Genomic DNA, 21118 nt, shown 5'->3' on the forward strand with positions numbered 1-21118 from the left:
CTATTATTACAGAGACTTGTACCTCTAAGTGATAAATATCTTGAAGATGGGCGCTTGGACCTTGTGGTGTCAGTCCTGAAATAGTATATTAAGATTTATGCCACCTGTGTTGAAAACATGGATAATTATAGGTAAATACTATAGGAGTCAAGACATTTCTATAATATAGTGCAGTTTTAAAGACTGGCGTAGGCAGTGCTGCAGGTCTGTTAATATGCACGTTTATAGTTCTATCTGAAGAAATGTAGTGAGAAAGAATGTCAGTTGAATGAATTAAGTAGAAGCACACCTGATGAGTTAAACACAGGAGCAGAAGGGGTATTACATACAACTGTTTCAGCGAGCAAAGTGTTATAAGGATTGTTAGTGCCGTGGGGTCGAAGAAGAGGGTTTGTTAGTAGGTAATTGCCAGTCATTCCTAAAGCAAAGAGAAAAAGAGACATCAGTAGGAATTTTATGGCGTTCGATCCAATAGAGTGTATATTGCTTGTATCATTGCTTATTAGCATTTTCAAACTTGTCATCTGTGATTCAGCTCCGAATAACTGATTATATTTAAACAGCTTATTTGTAGGAGAAATTGAAGAATAGTGGCAAAGCTTTCCTAATTCACAGGTGCTTTCAAAAATCCCTTAAGTAAACACCATCCGAGAATGACATTTAATAATTTGCACAAAATTACTGTCAAACAAGGATGGTAATTAAAGGCACAGAAAATGTTGCGTTTTAGGACCTTACAGTCTGCTACATAAAGATCAATTTAAAAAGTCTATTTTGCTTGGGAACTGGAATTCCACACTAAATTAATATTTTAGGAGTGGGCAATCTCTGATGGGAACATCTGTGTTAATAAAAGGGATGGCAAAAAAAGTAAAGGGGAAAAAAAGAACACACACAGATAGTCAAAGACAAAATGCCGAGATAGCCTTGCATAGCTTACATAACATGCTGCAGAAGAGCACAGTATCTCAAGCACACATTTAAACAATGGGGTCTTTATAAATATATACAAAACAAAACAATTGAGTTTAACAAATGTTTAAACTACAACAAATTCTAACTGACAAATGTTAGCTAAATTTCCTTGGCAAAGAAGCATACTGGCATAATTACATATAGGTAGGTAGGTCAGTTTATAAAATGCCAAGTTTAATTATTCTCTGCTCCAGCAAATATGAATAGAGTGCGCCAACTGACAGCACCCTGGACTTTTATATTGTATATTTCTATTTCTGAAGAGGCTTTTAAATTAAATGTGCCTCTTTTGCCGAAAATAGGCAGTTACCCAGAAAAGTGACATTATGTTGATCATTTATCACAATTTTATTTAACGTGTGACAGAATAATAGAGGGAGTGTAAGCAAAGTTTGCTGGGCATCAACAGCAGGAAACTGTACTTAAATTTAATACAAAAAACCCAATACTCCCAGTTCACCAATGACAGAATGGGTGTTGCCATGAACTTAAGAAATAACTTTCTGGGTTTTTAAATATATATAATAAGCAAGTGGTGCCTATACCTTATAAGTAACTATTTAATCCTTTTTTTTTTGACAGAAATGCTAGGAATATTAACATTAAAAAATAAAAGGTACATAAAACTGGAATAGCAATGGGAGTTAATTACCTTGATTAAGGGTAGATGTACTGTTTATGTCACCTGAGATAAAGGAAGATTCTGACTGCTTTCTTACAGTGTCATTCCACATTCTTCTTATACGGCTCTGTTAGTAAATGCCACAAAGCATTATCATTAGGATTTGGATAACAGGCAGGCACAAGTGGCAGTTTCTGGCACACTACACAAATAGGCAGTGGAAAACCAACTCGCTCTTTTAGAAAATATCTATGAAATTCCAATTAAATTAAATGCAATTAAAATCTTGGGCACAGAGACTGAGTGTCGAAGATTTATGTTACAAGAGAGTAAAAATAAAGGAAGTGAATGAAAAACCTTGAGGAAATATTTAAAATTAAATCTATTCCATGAAAAGTAGGGGGAAAACACGTATTTGCCATCTAGATCACTATAATGAGAAGACAATTAGTGCATCTGAACTCAATGTGTCTCTGTAGAGTTGCTATAAATAAGGTTAATTAAAAACGCTGTCAACCTCTTTGTTACCTGAGTGCCAGAGGAATATCGAGCACTAGTTCTTGCAGTTGACGCCTTTACTGCACTATGGGGGCTCTCTGTTGGAAGACCACCACAGCAGTACGAGTGCCTGAAACATTTGCTATATTCTTTCCGGACCTAAATACAAAATTAAAGGTTTAAAAATGTTTTTCTAAAAATCAAATAAATCAAAACATGAAAGGAAGAAATAAAGAAGGAAAAAAGTAACAGTTCTAAAATAGGCTAGCGATTACCATTTTTGAATTATAATGAAAACCAAGAGTGCCTTTTATTATTTCATTTTGAAGAAATTTGTATCAAACTGGTTTGATGTTTTTTCTATAGCAGCCAATAAAACAGTGACATGTTAAAGAAGATATATTATGTAAAAAAAAATAGGTTGATTTATTGAAAAACCCCTACTAGCGCCGCCCATTTGTTCCACTTCCTGCTGTCTCCTTTCCCAGGCTATGCAGTGGTGCCAAGGGCACTCAGAACTGTTGGATTGAAACCAATCAGCAGCTATGCTGGCCTTATAGGGAACTGATTTCCCGTGGGCAACAAAGCAACCAGGGTGTGAATAACCCTTAGTTTACACATCTGCATTCAATGAATTAATTTCTATAAATGAGGAAACCCTCTTAGCTAGAGGAGAAGGAAGACACTGAGCTTTCATTGACTTAAATCTATAGCCCAACTGGAGATACAATTCATAAAACAAGATATTGGATCTGATAGATGCTCTGCCTGTTTACTGTGATCCTCATATCTGTTTATAAAATATTTATTTTTCTGAAACATACTTGGACTCTATATCTTTATTCTCTTTTGCACACGTGTGCCAGTATTAAGGTGCTCCGCAGTGCAAAAGTGAACACAATGCATCATATTACACATGATTTATAAAATACAGTACAAATAATTACTAGTTTCTTAACAGTTACAAAACAACTGGCAACATGCTCTCATAAGAAAACAATACTGCAAACATTATTTCATTAAACCAAAATATGCACATATATGCCTGGAGCTCTTAATTTAGACTTTTTGCCTGTACATTAAAAGAAAAAATTCCAGACAGCATACAGTATAAACTGTATCTTTTTAATATCTAACATCACAGCTTTAATCTATAACTTAAGGAAGAGGGATGGCGCTACATAATTTTGCAAGCTATTAAAACATGAACCAACAGTATTTTGTTTTGAACAATAATGGATCCTAATCTCTTCAAGTATCAACAAAATAGAGCAGAAAGCTGGGACAATATCAATCAAAAGTGTTCTATCCAAATGATACCCTCTGGGACCCTCTAGTTTTCCTAGTTTCTATATTGCGGGGAATGTACATTATCTGTCTGTATTGTGCATCCCACTGTCATTACTTCTAAATTACAGCTTGCTCAAAACGGATGGAAGTACAGGCGCTATCATCTCGTCAAGTCAGAAACATAATAGTTTTACCTTTCACAATTCTATTTTTCTATTCAATTTAGCGACCGGCTAGTAATAATAGAATAAAGAGTCTAGATAAAATATGCAGACAGGAGCAGGGGAATATCCAGTGAGCGACAATGAAACTTTTATACCTCAAATGACATCTTACTTATCGTTTTAGGGAAAGAATTTTTCTGCTGCAGGTCAGGCTCTTTTCCACTTCACTAGTCCTCTATTATCATTCTTGCTAACACCACTTAATATCAAAGTCATGGGAGAGAAATCCAAACTTAAACACAAGTGTGGAAAACCTTAACAGTCTAAATAAATGTATACTCCTATATGAAGCAAGCTAACAGCTCATTATTTAACAGCCATTTGACAAACTCACAACTGAACACACATATGCAGAGTGTCTAGTGGGTGATAAATTGATAAACATTTTCAAGGAACATAAACACTTGCCCATGCAAAGTCATTCATTTTCATCAACTTACTTTCTTTTGAAGGGCACAGTGAAATATAAAAATAAACATTCCCTGGAAAGCGTTAAAGACTGTAAAGAGGTATGTCATCACAACAGTTTCCTCATTGACGAACAGCAGGCCGAAAGACCATGTAAGGCCGAGTAGACACAAAAGAGCGAAGGCTCCAAGAACCCAAGATCTGAAAATAGAAAATACAAGGTCAACAACTTAAAAGAACCTCAAACATATCAAGAAACAGCCTTACGAAGTGAAGTGCATTGATTTTTTTTTTATCCCTTAATCACCCTTATTTGCAAGAATAATATTAGAAAAAATATTCTGAATGTAGTTTATTAAAAATAGAATGTAAACTATAAATAACTACTCTCAACCCCATAATGCTTAGAAATAGAGAAAGCCAATGTTAAATCAGCCATACTCGAGCCAACCATGTACCATCTCTGCCAAATTGTCACACAAGCCAAACCAACATGGCTGCCTTCCTGATATTCCACCAGTTCATGTGGAGTGCACAAACGATTGGAACAGCAGGGAGTGAAAAGGACCTGCAGCTTTAGCCCTATGGTACACAAAGTGGTTTGACAGCTGCTGTGCCCAGTCAAAATCGTCCTCCCAGCTGTCAGTGAAGAAAAATATTCTTCCTATAGAGAACACCATGTTGTCAGGCAGACTACATTTCAGTCTTCATATGAAAATCTGAGTTCACTATGTCTGCTTGAAGCAGCATGCAGTGACCACTAATGTTTTCTGACTGACCACATGTGCCATTAGCTGTAGATGTTTTTACATTTTTCCATAACATAGCTACTGGGGATTACAGCATGGTGTATTAAAGACAAAGCGCACTTGTAAACCATTGCAAATATTCTTCTTATATTCATTCTTATAATTTCAATATACTAAGTAAAAATAACACACACACACATATATATATATATATGTATATATGTGTGTGTGTGTGTATATATATATATATATATATATATATATATATATATATATATAAATTAGAAACCAATGTGTAATTTAATTCCACAGCGAGACAAAGTTTATATGGCGATTCATAACTGCAGACAAAAATGCTACACACAACCACAGAGTTATGCATTTATTTTTTATATCCATGATGTCTCTTCACAAAAGCTGAAATGAATGGAGAACCTTAAGCAATTAATGCTGGTGAATTCAAGGTGAGACAAATTGTAGGCCTGAGTGCAAAACAATATCTAAAGATAAGGTCACTTACAAGTGGTGCAAAACAATTGGACAGATTCAGTGATTTGGCCCAAAGAAAGACAGAAGATTACCCCAAGGATCCGGGCCACTGTATAAATGGAATAATATGGTGACAGGCTGACCAGATTTTCCATCCTGCAATATCAATATCTGTTTGTACAAATTTGATCGAGAAATATGTTTGGATAAGCCACCCACAACTCACCATGTATGACCAGCTTAATATGGTAAATCTTAGAAGCAAAAATGCTATACATGAGAAACATCTAAATAAAATGAGGATGCTGATGAACTAAACCAACAAATGAATGGAGGATGCAGAAAATCTGATAGAGGGCATTCCACATCTAACTAATGGTCTTACTTGATAAAAGGTTTATTATCTTCATATCTAGAAAGCATTATAAGCAGAAAAAGATGAAATTGTTAGAGAAATTAAAAAAGGGGATTAATAAATGCAAATTAATTTCAAATGGGGGAACTGAATTAAATACAGCTATTCATTTTAACATATATTTACTACAGGAATGGGACCTATTATCCAGAATGGTCGAGACCTGGGGCTTTCCGGATAACAGGTCTTTCCATAATTTGGATCTTCATACCTTAAGGATACTAGAAAATCATGTAAAGATTAAATAAACCCAATAGGCTGGTTTTTCTTCCAATAAGGATTAATTATATTTTAGGTTGGATCAAGTACAAGGTACTGTTTTATTATTACAGAGAAAAAGGAAAATATTTGAGTCTATAAGAGACGGCCTTTTAATTCAGAATTTTCTGGATAACGGGTTTCCGGATAACTGATCCCATACCTGTATTTTAAATCTAGATGCCAGGGAAAAGAGTAAGTCATGCTGAAATTGTGAAGTTAAGGGTTCTCCTTACCCAGGTAAGTCCGTATTATAGTAGCCATCACAAACACGGTAATTACTGGTGTGGATAAAGAGACGAAGAAAAAGGAAAGAGAGAGAAAAATAGATGCCAGAATAAGCTCTCTTCTATCATGCAACATGCAGTGATGTTGAAACAAAATAATATGTCCTAACTCAAATATAAAACTTGTTTTTACTTTAATTTTTGAACAGTAACGAAAAATATTTAGCTCGCTCTGCTTATATACATAAGTCTGTTTAATACAGGCTAAACATTTGGGAACTCCAGTGAATTATTAGACAAGAAGAGTAGTTATCCAGTCCTAGGGCAAAGGTTGTAAAGCATTTTCATACAACTTGGGTCATCAGTGGAAGGATGGTTAGTATGGAGTAAAGGGCCTTTCTGAGAATCCTAGCCTATGAATGTGATGCCAAATGTTTTTCCCCAAGACAAACAAAAGCAACAACAAATACAAAGAATCACTAGTCTATTCAAGAACTATAAAACATAAGGCTTAGGATATACATGGCAGCATGAATCCCAAATCTAGACAGCAGCATACTCGAAAGATATTTGCCAGCACAATATGAATGTGTTTTTTAAACTCTTACATTTCCCAGGCCTGCTGGGATACTATTTTTGGCATTCAACACAGGGAAAAGCTAAATGACAAATCACCACATATGACAAAGGCCTTTCTGTTCCCAGAGACCGAGCATTTGCTGTTAAACTGTAGATCCTTTGGATCAGACAAAAGTTCCCAGGTACGTTAAAAACAGTTGTGAGGTAAACAAAAAACTGATAATTACTCAAAATCAATACAAAGAAAATAGTTTTTTTTAGATGTATAGAGTTATAAAAGTGAATACACAGATTTAATTTAGCATCTGAGTTTAAGCAAATATTTATTTAGTTTAGACTACAATGGATAATGTGAAAGCTAATAATAGTAACTTGCAATAGGAAAAAAGTCTCACTGAACAGCAGAATTATAAGAGTAAACTATTCTCATTACCTAGATCACTGCAATTTAACAAAATAAACCTAAGAATCATATCAGCCTTGTGGACGAGAGCATCATTTTAAATGCAAATGAAATTGCCATTTTTCTAGTGTAATATAAATTGTGGTTGCATCTTGATGAGCGGCAGTTCTAATTTCTTTCATATACACCAAACATATTACAACAAATAATCAAACTAGAAAATTATTGATACCTCCAAATCACTTACTTAATGTTTTCTAATCGACTGGAATCTGGCTTCAGTGTGCTGGAATGCTTCACCATTTTGCACAACGTTATCACAAGGAAAACAAGGTTGAGCTGCAAGAGTAAAATAATTTATGCAAAGTCATCTATATATATCTCATGGAAAGAAAATGTATTTAAAATAAGGAAAGTTCGTTTATATGCTTTAAACAGTGTCAAAACTCATAACCTAATGTATATTAATTTGCACTTTTAGAAAAAAGGAGCAAAGGCTCAGGAAAGTGTTGTGTAAACTAAAGTATTCCAAAGGAACAGGGTATTTTTAAATTTCTAGTGTAAACCCGGTGAACTCTGGGGATGCTTTGTTAAAAGAAGGAAGAAAGAATACAAAATGTTGGCAATACTTAAGTAAAACTTAATTAAACACAATAATGAGTGATTCAATTATCCCAAACACAAGGCCAAAGGCTCAAGAACAGGCGAATTTCCAGAAATGGCCCAATCAAAGCCACTATATTAATCTAACTGAGAATCTGTGGCAATATTCCAATATTTGGAAATTAAGTTTCACAAGTGTCATCAGCTTTCATCTCAAAGTAAACCTCTTGATCCCACAAACCAAGCTCATATTGAAAATATTCTTAAACACTAGAAATTGTATTACCTGCTAGTCAAGTTTAAGAAAGACTGCTATCAGGAATAGTCTGTTCAGTTAAATCTTTGGCAAGTGAATTCTTAATAAATCAAATAAATGAAAACAGTGGTACAACACTATTCTTTACCATTTCTTTTAAACTGTGCTCTTACAGAGTAGCCTAAAATTTAAGGAACAATATTCCATATTGTTATCCTATAGCCACATACATTGCAAGCTATTTTTATCCTGCTCAATTGAATCATGTCTGCTTGAACTTTGCATTTGAAACATTTATTCAGTACAGCCTGCAGTGTTGACATGGATATGATGAGACAGAAGAACAAAAACACCCCTCGAAAGTAACCTAGCTAAACTGCACATGTCCCAACCCTAATTCAGTCTCAAGGGCATTTATTACATGGTGAGAATGCAGTTCTAAAAACTGCACATGTTTTTCTTGATGTTTGCAGTTAGCCATGCAGAAGTCCATTTCTCCCTGGAAGAACAGGCAGAGAGGTGGTTCTCTACAGAAGGTTTCTAAATGAGTGCATGGGTTTGAACTCTTTGTGAACTGGATGAATAATTGAAGATGCAGATGGATCTGTCCAAATGAAAAGAACAGCTCTTGACGTGTCATGATCTAAGCTTTCATTAAAGTATTTCAGGCATACTAATGGGTTCCCAGGGCACATTTTTAACATGGTTTCTCTCACAGACATATAACGTCATAGGACTTGAAAAGATGGGCCTTCCTTAAAACTTGAGTGCACTGCATGATTTACACTTATTAAATAATAATGAGTGAAAAAGCTAAAAACGGTGCACCGTACTATATGAAATGGACATCTATATACAACTGCTCTTTTTAGAATGAGGCGTGAGACGCACAGTTTTGATATAAGCGTTCCAAAAATATTGTAGACCAAAATGAATTTTTTTATTCAAGTCATGGCTAAATGGCTCTTAAGATTGTGTACAATAAACCATAATCAGGGCCTATTCCCTGTGATGTATATTCCTTCAGGTCTGCCCCTCTTGTGCTCTGATAGCTGCTGCACTGAAAGTTGGAGTGATAATACTCCCTCCCCCTAGCAGCCTATGAACAATATAACAGCTCCCTGACACCTGCATTGTATTTTGATTTATAGATATCAAAAAAGCAATGGAAAACACCCAAGTTTGGCCAGGACTCCTCTAGAAGAAGAAACAATAGCTTATCTGAAAGTAGTTGCATTGTGCAGTGCATGGCTCTTTCTAAAAGCACAGGATTAGGCACAATCACCTAAGATTGCTGCTACACACAAATATTACAACTAACAAAAATACATTTATTGGTTCAAGAATACAAATTGAAATGGTAGAATGAACAATTTGCAATCTACACAGTGTCATTTGGAAACAAAAACTACAGCATAAAAATCATGACAATCTTTTAAGAAAAGAAATTTATTGTTAATGGCCCATAGATTTTAGGTTTTAGTTATCCTTTAAAAAATTACTCTATAATACATATTACAAAGTAAGGTAAAGTATTTTAAAGCCCTAATTTCTTAAGAAGACAAATACGACACCAAAAACAAGAAATATCTGAAGCTTTGGGGAGACAATGACACATGAAATATGCTTAGAGAAAGACTGTTCATGTAAGAAGAGAAGATAGATAATGTTTTGAACCTCTACTCTTCTTTTACTTGTGGGACGATTAGAGGGCAAAGCAATTTCAATAGAAGAATCACTCTAAGGAACAGTGCTATGATTGCTACCTGCTGTTTCATTTTTGAAATTGGGAATACAGCTCCCAACGGCCCTTCACTTTGCAGCCTTAACAATTTTGCAACAGGATAATAATGTCATGGCCTGCAAATAATACTGGATTGCAACTAAATATGGCCAATATAAGTGTGTGTCCTGTACTTCTGCTCTTCTATTGACCTGGTTATAAAGAAAATCAAAAGCCACGAAAGAAGGTAGTGACCCAACAATGATGAGTAGTGTTTAAATAGATAGAAGCCTCAGGCACATTTTCATGTATTAAGGACTTAAAATAAAGTTGGCTAAAATAAAGTAAAAGAAGATAAAGTGAGTGTAAAGCAGCCACACTCACTGTGTTGTTTCCCAGGTGCAGCCTAACAAAATGCACAATGAAGGCATATTGACAGTGACAGTGATATTGAAGTACATATGTGTATGTAGTCCAGAAGATTCCATCTTAATAACTAAGACTACAGGTTAAAAATAGCAAAGACAAAAAAAGAGAATACATTGTACTGTATTCTATAACACCCCACTTGCATTCACTGAAAACTAGGGGGTTACTAACTAGGCAGCGCAAATGCCTGGTCTTCGCTAAACTGCAGAAAGGTATTAGAGAGAAAAACCTTTAACTAAAACACCTCCCAGAAATTCATTAGTCATTATTTTAATTAAGTTGGTGATGTTTACAAACATAACTATTCTGTTAAGAAAATAAATCTGATTCTCAATTAACAAAGTCTATGATTACAATAAAGAAACAAAGCGCTTACCAAAATAATGAAAGTGACTGGACCAATGAAACTCCAAATGAAATTGTTATCTATTCTCAACCAGCACCTTTTTTTAGGAGGAGAAGAAATGTAGTTAAACGATTTTATAGAGATACATTTCTGTTGGATAAAAACAAAATAAAAAATTGACCCCCATCTGGAAAACATTAGATCACTTGGAACTATAACCCTACAGTTATAAAAAGACTAAGGTATTTCAGAATGTTAAATAGTAATACTGCTATTCAATCAGTCTATCCATCTGATCTCATCAGGTAATTTAATATATTAATACTCAGTTAATTTGATACATATACTTATTTAAAATAGCTTCTGACTATAGCAGGAGAGCTCTGATCTCTGGAACCAGCCTGTTTTTTTTTTTTAACATTACCAGACTATTTTATGTAATCTTCAAGTTTGGCCTTTTATCTTTATAACATATGCAAAGTAGGCGTCTCAGTGGAATGTAACACATATAAAACGTTCAGCTGTCATATTGTACTGTAAAACAGCAGGATAGGAAAAAATGCCCAGGTGAGACTTAAGGCGCATTTAAAAATAAAACATATTTTACTAGACTAAATGAAGCATAAACCTATCGGGCTGGACTTCATGGAGTGGTTTGTCTATTTTCACACTATGAAGAAATTCAATATATTTTCCCTTCATATTAATACTGCTGCCAGTAATACATTCTGGGCTTCAGTTCCTGTCACTACGGGATGCAATCGTCAATGCCAGTATAACAAATTACTTCCATAAACATATACATAAGGATTTTATTGTTGGTTAATATTAACTGTTCCACAAACCACTGCAAAAAATCAGTGGACACAGAATTAACAAATCTAAAATGAGAAAGGGGAAAAGAAAAAAAAGACGCAAAAGGGTATGACCCTGGATTAATCATTAAATGTAAAGTCATAAAGTTTAAGCAGAGACGAGACGCACTTTCTTTTTAAAGTCTTTCTTAATATGTTAATTTTTCACAGCCAGTATTTCAGAGATGATTACAGCCTGAGCATAACTTTGTGACTTGCTAATAATGTCTTCAGAGCACTTTTGTCAAGTCTGTAACATTTACTGGCTAACAAGAGCTAGAAAAAATGACTTGCTCTGATACAAAGCTCAATTGCAATTACTTACGCTTTTTCAGTTCCATAGCTTTTGTAGTCTATAGCAGCCGATACACCAACGACTGTTGCAGGAAAGAGGTAACCGGCCACATAATAATACTTCTTTCTTGAATATTCACTCTCAAATACTTCCACTAGCATGAGATAAAGCTGCACACCTTCCAGGCACATCCAGGCAAATGCAGCAAGAAAGAAAAAGTGAAGAAGGCCCGCAAATATTGGGCAAGCAATCTAGATAAAGGGTGATATAAAGAACATTGGAATATTAGTGTTTATCTATATATGAGTATTTTATGAAGAGAGAGGGAAATTTGGGCTAAAAGTGAGTGACATTATTTCATCTGGGGTGCTTCCGATTTAAAGGAAATATATACAGCCTTTTGACATAAGCTCATTCAGTTTGGCTTATGTAGAAAGGTTGCAGAAACACTATCTGAACTTCCCTACTCCCTAAAAGCTCACATTGCAACCCCCCCCCCACCGTGGATTCTGGGCTTCCCACTGATAACCGTTTGAACTGGTACATTTTTAGGCGATAATCATGAGTCCAGGATGACCCACAATGTCTCTCATTAAAGGGGTGGTTCACCTTTCAGTTAACTTTTAGTATGTTGTAGACTGGCAAATTCTAGTCAATTTTTCAATTGGTCTTCATTATTAATTTTTTTTTTTTTTATAGTTTTTGAATTATTTGCCTTTTTTGTCTTAATCTTTCTAGCTTTCAAACGGGGGTCACTGACCCCATCTAAAAACAAATTCTCTGCAAAGATACAAATGTATTGTTATTGCTACTTTTATTACTCATCTTTCTATTCAGGCTTCTCCTTTTCATATTTCAGTCTCTTATTCAAATCAGTGCATGGTTAATAGGGTAGTGTGGACCCTAGCAACCTGATTGCTGTAATAGCAATCTGGAGAACTGTTGAATAAAAAGCGAAATAGCTAAAAAAAACCACAAATAATAACAAATGAAAACCAATTGCAAATTGTCTCAGAAAATCACTCTCTACATCATACTAACAGTTGATTCAAAGGTGAACAACCCCTTTAATACTTTTTTTCCCACCAAAAAGTGTTGGAAAACACCTTGAACTCGATACTGAAAGAATTAGATTTTTTTCACAAACTACTTGAATTTTTACTGGTGAAAAAAAAGTTAAATAAAAATTCATGCTCATATATGAATCTGCTTCTAAAATAAAATGTGGATCACACAAATGAGACTACAGTTATTTTATGTAAAAATACATGATATATCCCTGTATATGAATCATTACAGACAGATAATTAGATATAACGGCTCGAAATGGGGTCAGAAGTCTTACCTCATAGTCTGTTTTATCAATGCCTATTAGGAAAAGGAATTCTGCCACAAAAAGGTTGATGCAAAGATTCTTATGAATTGTATTGCGATCACTCTGTAGACCACGGAAAAAGCAGAACGTAAAGATGCAGATAGCCAGGCAGACTAGAGAGATGACGATTCCAACCCAAGTGATGACAGTGAGAAGCAGTTCCTGAACATTATTATTGTACTGGGGGAGGAAAAAGAAGCTTAATAAACTACAATATACTGCCATTTCTGTTGCACTGAAAACATGATTTGACATGTGTTTTTGTTTTTTAATAGCCAAGTAAGATTACTCACCACAATTTCTCTGTGGGCCATCAGTATAGCAAAATTTGTCAGGTGGCTACAGGCACACGTTGTGTGAGTTTTGTTTGTTTCAACCAGTCTGCAACCCTGAGTGGACCAATATCCCATCATAGTCCTCTCTGAGTAATTCCAGAAAGAACAGTTGGCGTTAAAATAATTGTTTGGCTGAAAAAGACAAGAATGAAAAACATGCTTGTTAAATTATTAAAAAGATAGACTTTAAAGTTATCAAACAAATAATCACATGTATCTCTATTGAGCAAAACTTATTTAAAATAATTTTCACACAATTGTTGAGTTTGATACAACACACAGTCCAGAGAAAACTATGAACATACTTTGAAGGGCTATCAGAGCATGGTAAGAAATAAGTACTAGCATTACACTTGATAAATGCAAGGTGAGTCACTGAAATTATAATGCAGTGTGCTGAGGATATTAACACAAGCTGTCTGTTGATTCAAACAGAAGAAAAACATGAGTAAGGAAAAGTTTCCTTGTTGTTTTCTTAAGATGGTAACACTTCTAAAACACACATAAGAAGACCAATTCTTTTGTACGGGAATTTCAAAGTGAGGTAATTGAAATAGTTAATATTCTTCTTGGCATCTCTAATTTACATAGAGTGATAGTTTAAATATGGATGCCCTAGTTGCTAAGGCAAGAGTTAATTTTCACTCGCAAATGAATTCGACTCATTTACATTTTATGTTGATTACTGAATTAGCTTTCATTAAGAATACACTTAAGTTCTAATAATCACTGAACCAGGTTCATTTAATTTTATGTTCATTGACTCAAATAAACTTTCAATCTGACCTAGCAGAGCATTTAAAATTCTAATGAAAACTTTTCTTCTCTCCCACCCCCCTCCTTTATTTACAGATTTTATGTCCTCCCCATTAATTCAATAGTTTAACTCACATCAGTGTGTTCCAGGGTAAAAAACACTGGATCCGTTAGATACACGCGGCTGGACTCTTTGTTTATTGAAGCTGCAATAACATGGGAGTTTACTGCAATTGTCGTGTTCCGACCAGCCAAATCTGCTCCTAGTTTTATAGTTGCATTTTCAGTGCTTAGAAACTGGCCCAGACTTTTGTAAAGAATGAACACCAACTTTGCGAGACCTGGCACAATAGAGAACAAAAACCACATTCTTATAAAAAAAATAATAATAATTTAATTTAAAACAATTAAATTTGAAAAAAAACACAGGACAATCGTAAGAATTATAGTATGATGGCTACATTATCTCATTAATGAAAGCACACTAGAAATTAGAGCTGTTGTCCAGATGTTTCTACAGTTCCGAAAATTGTATGCAATTACTATTAAACAATCAAAATCCTAGGGTTACAGATCTGGTAGGCCTAACAAAGACATAGACAACATGTGCCCAATGACTCACCATTCCTGCTGTTCTGTTTGACGGTGTTTGCAGAAAGCTGGATCAAATTCCCTCCTTTACTGCCCTGAGGAAATTTCAACTCTTGCACCTGGCCCTCTGTACTGAGCACAGCAACCTCTAGAACTTGTCAGAGAACAAGAAAGAGGGGGTAAAGAGGAGGTAAAATGTAGTGGTGTTACAATACCAGCATTATGTCTCTTAAACATGTGCAACTGAAACAGTGGAACTGTTCTGTTAAACCTCTTGTTAATAGAGAGCTGTGCTTTAGTTATGTGAAAGACATTTGAATGAGAGCCTACAGCAGATCTGTTTAATGGCTTTACATTACAAGAAACATCTATTTTGGGTCATTTTACCAAGTGTTACAAAATCACTTTATTTCACAGTTGAACAGTTTTACTTATCTTTCATTTTCTACAAATCCTATGCTGGATCTGGATCATTCATATAGACATACAAACACATATACATATATGCACACTGTTTATATGTAACTATAACAGCTATATATGAATAATTTGCAAAAGCTGCATAATAACCCCCCAAAGTTGTCCTTGCTGCAAAAGGTGTCTGCATAATATTAAGTATTAAAATGAATATGGAAAGAGCATATTTTATTTTTTTCTGAAGATATTTTTTTTTCAGTTTTAGTACCGTTAAGTTAAAATATCTATGAACATTTTAGTGTATGATTTGTTATGTAGTAAAATGATGGATTGAATACTTTGCAAGGCACTTAATATAGTGGAACATAAAAGAGGGCATTTGCTTAGATGCTGGTTATAAAATGTTTTTTTTAAAAAAATACTTTGTTGCAGTGTTTTTCTCCAACAGCAATGAACAGTCTCTCCTCTCTCTGCCAGATTATGTTAATATGAGTCTACCGTTACAGAGGGTAATGGTGTGGTTGCACCACTGGGGGGGGGGGTGGCATTGTGTGCTAACTAGCCTGGCTCTGGCACTCAAACAGCTAATAAATATAAAACAATAACTAGTTAACATGACATACAGGTTGGTAAATTCAGCTCAAACTACAGTCTGATCAAAAGGTGCAATATTCCAAGAACACATCCTTTTATGATGAAGCTAGGGTCCAAGGATTCCATAGAAGGGATTTCATACCTACACTTTGTTTTTTGTTTTTTTAATCCTTGATTAATATTACTTACTAATATTTTCAGTGGGCATGGAGACACGTGTTGGCTCTGCAAGATTGTCAGCCAAAACAAAAGCCCCCTCTTCTAAAGTATCAAGTAACATTGTTGCAGCATGAGCTTGTTCAGAAGAATTCATGTCCCTCCAAGACTGCAGAGCGTCAGATCTTAGCAGATTGTCTACTGTGTCAACGATAGCCTAGACACAAAAAAAAAAAATTCACCATTAGTATATTACTATTTATAATCTCACCAGCTGGATTCAGTTCTCGGTTATATCTAGGGATAAATGCTTAATAGAAATCCAGAATAAGAGTTGTTTAAAGCTATGTAGCGAGGGAGCCAGAATTTCGAAAACCATTAAAATTTTACAGAACAATCACAACAAGAAAAAAGTGCATACTTGAAATGAATGAGACACATGCAGCTGAAATAAATTAACCCAGCAAGCGTAAAATTAAAACAAATAACCTATTTGCAGATCACAATAATTCAAGGACACAAATATAACACTAAAGGGAAAACTATGGAATTGGTTGTGTTGGTGTGTGTGTGTGTGTGTGTGCGCGAAAAGTACTGTTTCCCTTAAAAATACTGTATGAGGGCACAGTTTATTAGGCACAAATAATATTTCATTTCTTCCAATTGTAATATGCACACAGAAATATGCATGTAATATATATTAAAAAATGACTTGTACTTGTGCCAAAATGTTTAGAACAAGATGATTAACATTAGTTCATGAAGTTTCCTTACTCATTATTTCACTTGTGGTACACAGGTGGTCAGGTTCAAAGGTTATCTACACTAATTACTAATGTATTTCCTTTATTTGATAAATAGAGAAGTGTAAGGCTATGATCTAGTGAATCCATCATTACAAATGTCACCTTCCATGACATTTTGTAACCTGCACATGGTGCAATGAGTGATTTATAAGGGACGTTCCTGGATTTTGTAGCAGACAAATTTATGGGGCATTTTGACTCTACAATAATCAGCAATTCATGCAACAAGAACAAGCACCAGAAAGGACTGTTTATTGCTATACTACAGAACAGCTAAGCAAACCATCATACTATTTTTATTTTTTTAAACTAATTATCAACACCAAACAAGCAATGCAATCACCAGTAAACATGGATCTAAAGTAAGAAACAAACTGAGCTTATTTGCAGTAAAACTACTGTGAAAACTAAGCCACTTTGCAAAATACTTTCATTATTATTCATTATAAGAGCATATTGCCGTAGGTTGATGCAAATGGGCCAATGCGAAATGAGCAAACATTTGGCCATAAACAGCAACTGTTATTTGCACTATAATAGCAACATAAGCACACTTTACTTCAGACTTTAGATCCCCTTTAACATATGCTTTGTTTGTTAATAATTTAAAACTTGAGCACTAGGCAATAAAGTATTTATTACTGAATTGTCATATCTCTTATTTCCTATATCTAATGTGTCCTTAGGCATGAGGAAAAGTACTTGGCCACTGCTTAATTCCCAGGGAAAGAAAATAGCTTTCGGTACGCAAAGAAATGCTTCTTAAGAATCCTAGACTGTGGGCACAAGTGAAAAAAAATGGGCAAAGCATTTGTAAGAGTAAAATTAATTAGCCTAATCCGTCTTAATATCCTCTTTCTGTCTGAATAGCTAGTCGCCACAATCTTCGTAGCAGGTAGAAGATACTTCGAAGTGGCATTAACGGATTTTTGCTTTTCTAATAAACTAGAATAGTCAAATGCTCTTACTGATAGCGCTGGTGCCATTAACTGGAGTGAGACAGAATTGGTCTGCTGAGGCCAGCTTCATCAGTCACAAAGAATCACAAATTGGAGATGAATGCTCTGTCACCAGGACAGGAATTATTACATTTACATAGTGTAAGTCATCTTTTGAGTTGTAGCTTTAAGCAGTTTATTAGTATTATCCTAGGAACTAATCTGACACCACTGGGAAATGACACGGGTCACATACTAGTGTTTTCTGCTGTTACTTATGATGATAGATGCTTACTATCCTAGTTAAATTATCAATATACCTAGTTATAACTAAATATCTAAAGGTTTACTGAATAGAGAAACCAATATAAGCAGCATTTTAATATATTTTAAGACATTGTATAATTGCATTACCTGTCTATTATAAAGCTAATATGCACAAAGGAACACTAACTAAAATGTTCCTGTATCTCCTTTTCACACTGGTCCCTAGACTAGGCCCCCTGCTGTTTTTGTACAAAAGGATTACCAGGGTAACAGCACGCATTGGCAATAAGGAGGATTATTCACTCCAGAAAAAAAGATAAACACTTTGGATGAGCATACAGTATATGGTGACAACTCCAGTTTACAAAGGGAAACCAAAATTTAAGTTCATTACAAACTATCATTCTTGGTTACCAACCATTTAGGCACACATTTATTTCCTTAATAACACTCACAGACAGTAACTATGGTGTGCAAATGTCTGTATATTGATTAAACATTATTCAATAAAATAATTTTCATGTTTATAGATCATTTTCATCTTATTTCACATGGATCATTTAATTCTGTAACAATGTGACCCAAATGAGTCCAGTACATCTGAACTGTAAGAATTTAATTGGACAAACCATAGTTATCCCATAAGGACATGAATCTATTTCAGTGTATTTGGCGGTTACAAAAATCATTGGTGTGATTTCAGCCTGCAACCGTTTGTAAGTGACTTACACATGCATATAAACAGAGCCCACAGTCTTTGATACAGGGACCATAAATTAGATTGAAATTACAGCCTTTGTGAGGCCCAACATCTTTTTGTAGGGGAAACACATTGCCACAATATTACGATAACAGAACAGTGGACATGAGTTACAGCAACCATTTATCAAAGACTGGGATACATGCAGCGTGAAAAGTGAAGGAGGAGTATCAAAAACAAAGAAGCAGGAATAAAGCAGGATGACCGCACAGGAGGAATGATACCTTAAGGTAAGCCCTGCATGTCTTCTCTCGCTTTTGGAGCTTTTTAAAAAGAAAATAGGAATGTTATATTAACAAGAGCCAGTAAGTCATCATAATGAGAGCCTCACAATTCAGTATTCACCAACTTTGATTTTAGGAAATACCAGCAACAACCAAATAGTTTCTTTTGCATCACAAATAAATTTGAAAAGCACAAAGCCCAATAGAAAAAATCTAGATCGGGGCACACAAACACACACATATATATAATACACATTATATATAATGGTTCCTTGCATTAGCTTATATCATTAAATGAATGCAAGAAGTTGAATAAGGGTAGGTCTTTGATCAGATAATTTTGCTTTATTTATATACATCCTTGCAGTCTAACAGAAAATAATGAAAGGCTTGGTTGAGAGGCAAGCTTGAGAATGGTTGGAAATAGTTTCAAAATTACCTTGTTATAACTGCGCCCAACTGAGTCCTTTTCATTAGGCTTCAATTCTTGCAACTGAGCGTCAAGAATGTCAACCAGTTGTTCCATTAGCCTCACCGAAGAGCTTACATCACCAGCAAATATTGGGCCTTTTGTATGTTTTGCCAATTCATTGGCAAGGCTAGCAGCATTTTCCCCACTTCTTATCTGTTTATTTTGGAATAAAAAAAGCATATTTTATATAACAAATATATTGCATAACAGTGCAGTATGTATGGAGCTGCAGAGAATTTGTACTTTACGAAAAAGTGATAACCTGTGTAATGTATAGTTTTTTTTATGTAAAGGAATTTGAATATGTCATGATCCATTGGCAACTTGGTATACCATTGGTATTTGTCAACTTGGTTCATAAATTTGGTGTTTAAATTACCTTTTGAGCCAACTGGTTTACCCAGTGGGAGGTACAATTGCTGAGGTCTGGGCCTCTAAGGCTCCAAGTTCCAGTGGAGATCAAGCAGAGGTAGGAAGATATACCTAGTATATTTAAAAACAAACAAACAAACAGAACTTTAATCTTACTGTATATGCAAATATCCATATTTATTGTATAAATACAAAAGCAATTTAGTAAAACAATTTCAATAATTTACAGCAAAGATCGTAAAAACTTCATGGAAGTTGGTTAAAGTGACAGTAACAAAAAGGCAGCTGTATGTAGGACATTTATATTTGCCATATAAACAAACAAAAAAAGATTATGTGCAACCTGTAAAAACGCCATGTTTTGTCTTTGGCACATATTACGGAGTTAATAGTTCAATTTATGCTGACCTTAAGACTATACATTTTATATTTTCTCAGTTAATTTATGGAATTTTGGAAGCTTTGGTGCACAAAAAATATTTAATATTGATATATATAACTCAGTTTTTCAAGCAGACAATATTAAAAAAAAGTTTTAGAATTACCCCGAGTTCCTTTGGGGCATGGGCGTTCTACTATTGTCCCTCTATGTGTCTGCGGCCAGATAATTCCTCTGGCCTCCTTTGCTTCACAGTACTTTTCTGGCAGAGGGTATACACTAGTAAGTGGAGGGTTCTTTGTGGTTGAAACTACTGGTGGAGGTCTGGGCCCTCTGCTTCCTTCCTTTGTACCAGTAGCCAATGTTGTGCTAACAAGCACTTTTTGAGATGTTGTTGTTGTGATGGTGGTGGTGGTGGTGGTGGATGTAGTGGTTTCAAGCAATTCTACCGAAGGTGTTTCTGCCACTGCTGTTGTAGGCACTGTTAAGATAAAATTGTAGTGTGACCGTTATTAATCAAAGATAATTCTGCTTTAATAATTACTTTGAGCATTCCCTGGGATGCTTGCACCCCTCATAAAAAACAAAGAACAAACACAACAGTCATATTATTATTATATAGAAAGACAATACAATTTCTGCTTCATAGAAGCCACTGAAACATCTTACCACCCAGCTCTGATTTTAACTTTGAAAAATTGCAGTATGCCTGATTAGACCCAAATAGAGGCAAGCCCTGTGAAGTGTCTTCGGCTTGAGCATTTCATGAGCTGACATGGTTTCTCCAGATAAAGCAAGCATAAAACGACAGAGAACAAGACATGTGTATGCAATTCCTGTTTATATTTTGAAGAGAATCATAGTAAAAGAAGGTGAGGGGTGACTGTAAACATTTTTGCCATAGTTTGTATTATGAAGTATTGCCAAATTAAAGGAAGGATACCTAAGCAAATTAATTGATGCTGCCACATTCCAAGGCTCTTTTCTTCTTGATTTATTTTAGGGAATTAAAAAAAAAATTCCTAGGCCAACA

The 21118-nt window shown here is 34.9% G+C and overlaps 1 protein-coding gene across 36 annotated transcripts in view; it reads right to left on the minus strand.

Annotated features, from left to right (window-relative positions):
- Positions 1-21118, minus strand: part of adgrl2.L (adhesion G protein-coupled receptor L2 L homeolog) — a 122268-nt gene that overhangs the window by 4692 nt on the left and 96458 nt on the right. For 10 of the 36 annotated variants that reach the window (XM_041590300.1, XM_041590303.1, XM_041590302.1 and 7 more), the window contains 18 exons: positions 20252-20566; positions 19714-19817; positions 19302-19487; positions 18863-18901; positions 15901-16084; positions 14732-14854; positions 14245-14450; positions 13312-13485; positions 12989-13198; positions 11674-11894; positions 10525-10591; positions 7385-7476; positions 6165-6209; positions 5641-5667; positions 4050-4218; positions 2126-2254; positions 1628-1724; positions 290-418 (listed from right to left, as the gene is read on the minus strand). In XM_041590300.1, the coding sequence (XP_041446234.1) occupies positions 290-418; positions 1628-1724; positions 2126-2254; positions 4050-4218; positions 5641-5667; positions 6165-6209; positions 7385-7476; positions 10525-10591; positions 11674-11894; positions 12989-13198; positions 13312-13485; positions 14245-14450; positions 14732-14854; positions 15901-16084; positions 18863-18901; positions 19302-19487; positions 19714-19817; positions 20252-20566 (2517 nt within the window). Of the gene's footprint in view, positions 1-22; positions 105-289; positions 419-1627; positions 1725-2125; positions 2255-4049; positions 4219-5640; positions 5668-6164; positions 6210-7384; positions 7477-10524; positions 10592-11673; positions 11895-12988; positions 13199-13311; positions 13486-14244; positions 14451-14731; positions 14855-15900; positions 16085-18862; positions 18902-19301; positions 19488-19713; positions 19818-20251; positions 20567-21118 lie in introns of all 36 variants that reach the window. The other 26 variants (XM_041590308.1, XM_041590311.1, XM_018258161.2 and 23 more) reach the window with 12 other exon arrangements.

Source organism: Xenopus laevis, chromosome 4L (genome assembly GCF_017654675.1).
Source record: "Xenopus laevis strain J_2021 chromosome 4L, Xenopus_laevis_v10.1, whole genome shotgun sequence".
In the NCBI taxonomy this organism is placed as follows: Eukaryota; Metazoa; Chordata; class Amphibia; order Anura; family Pipidae; genus Xenopus; species Xenopus laevis.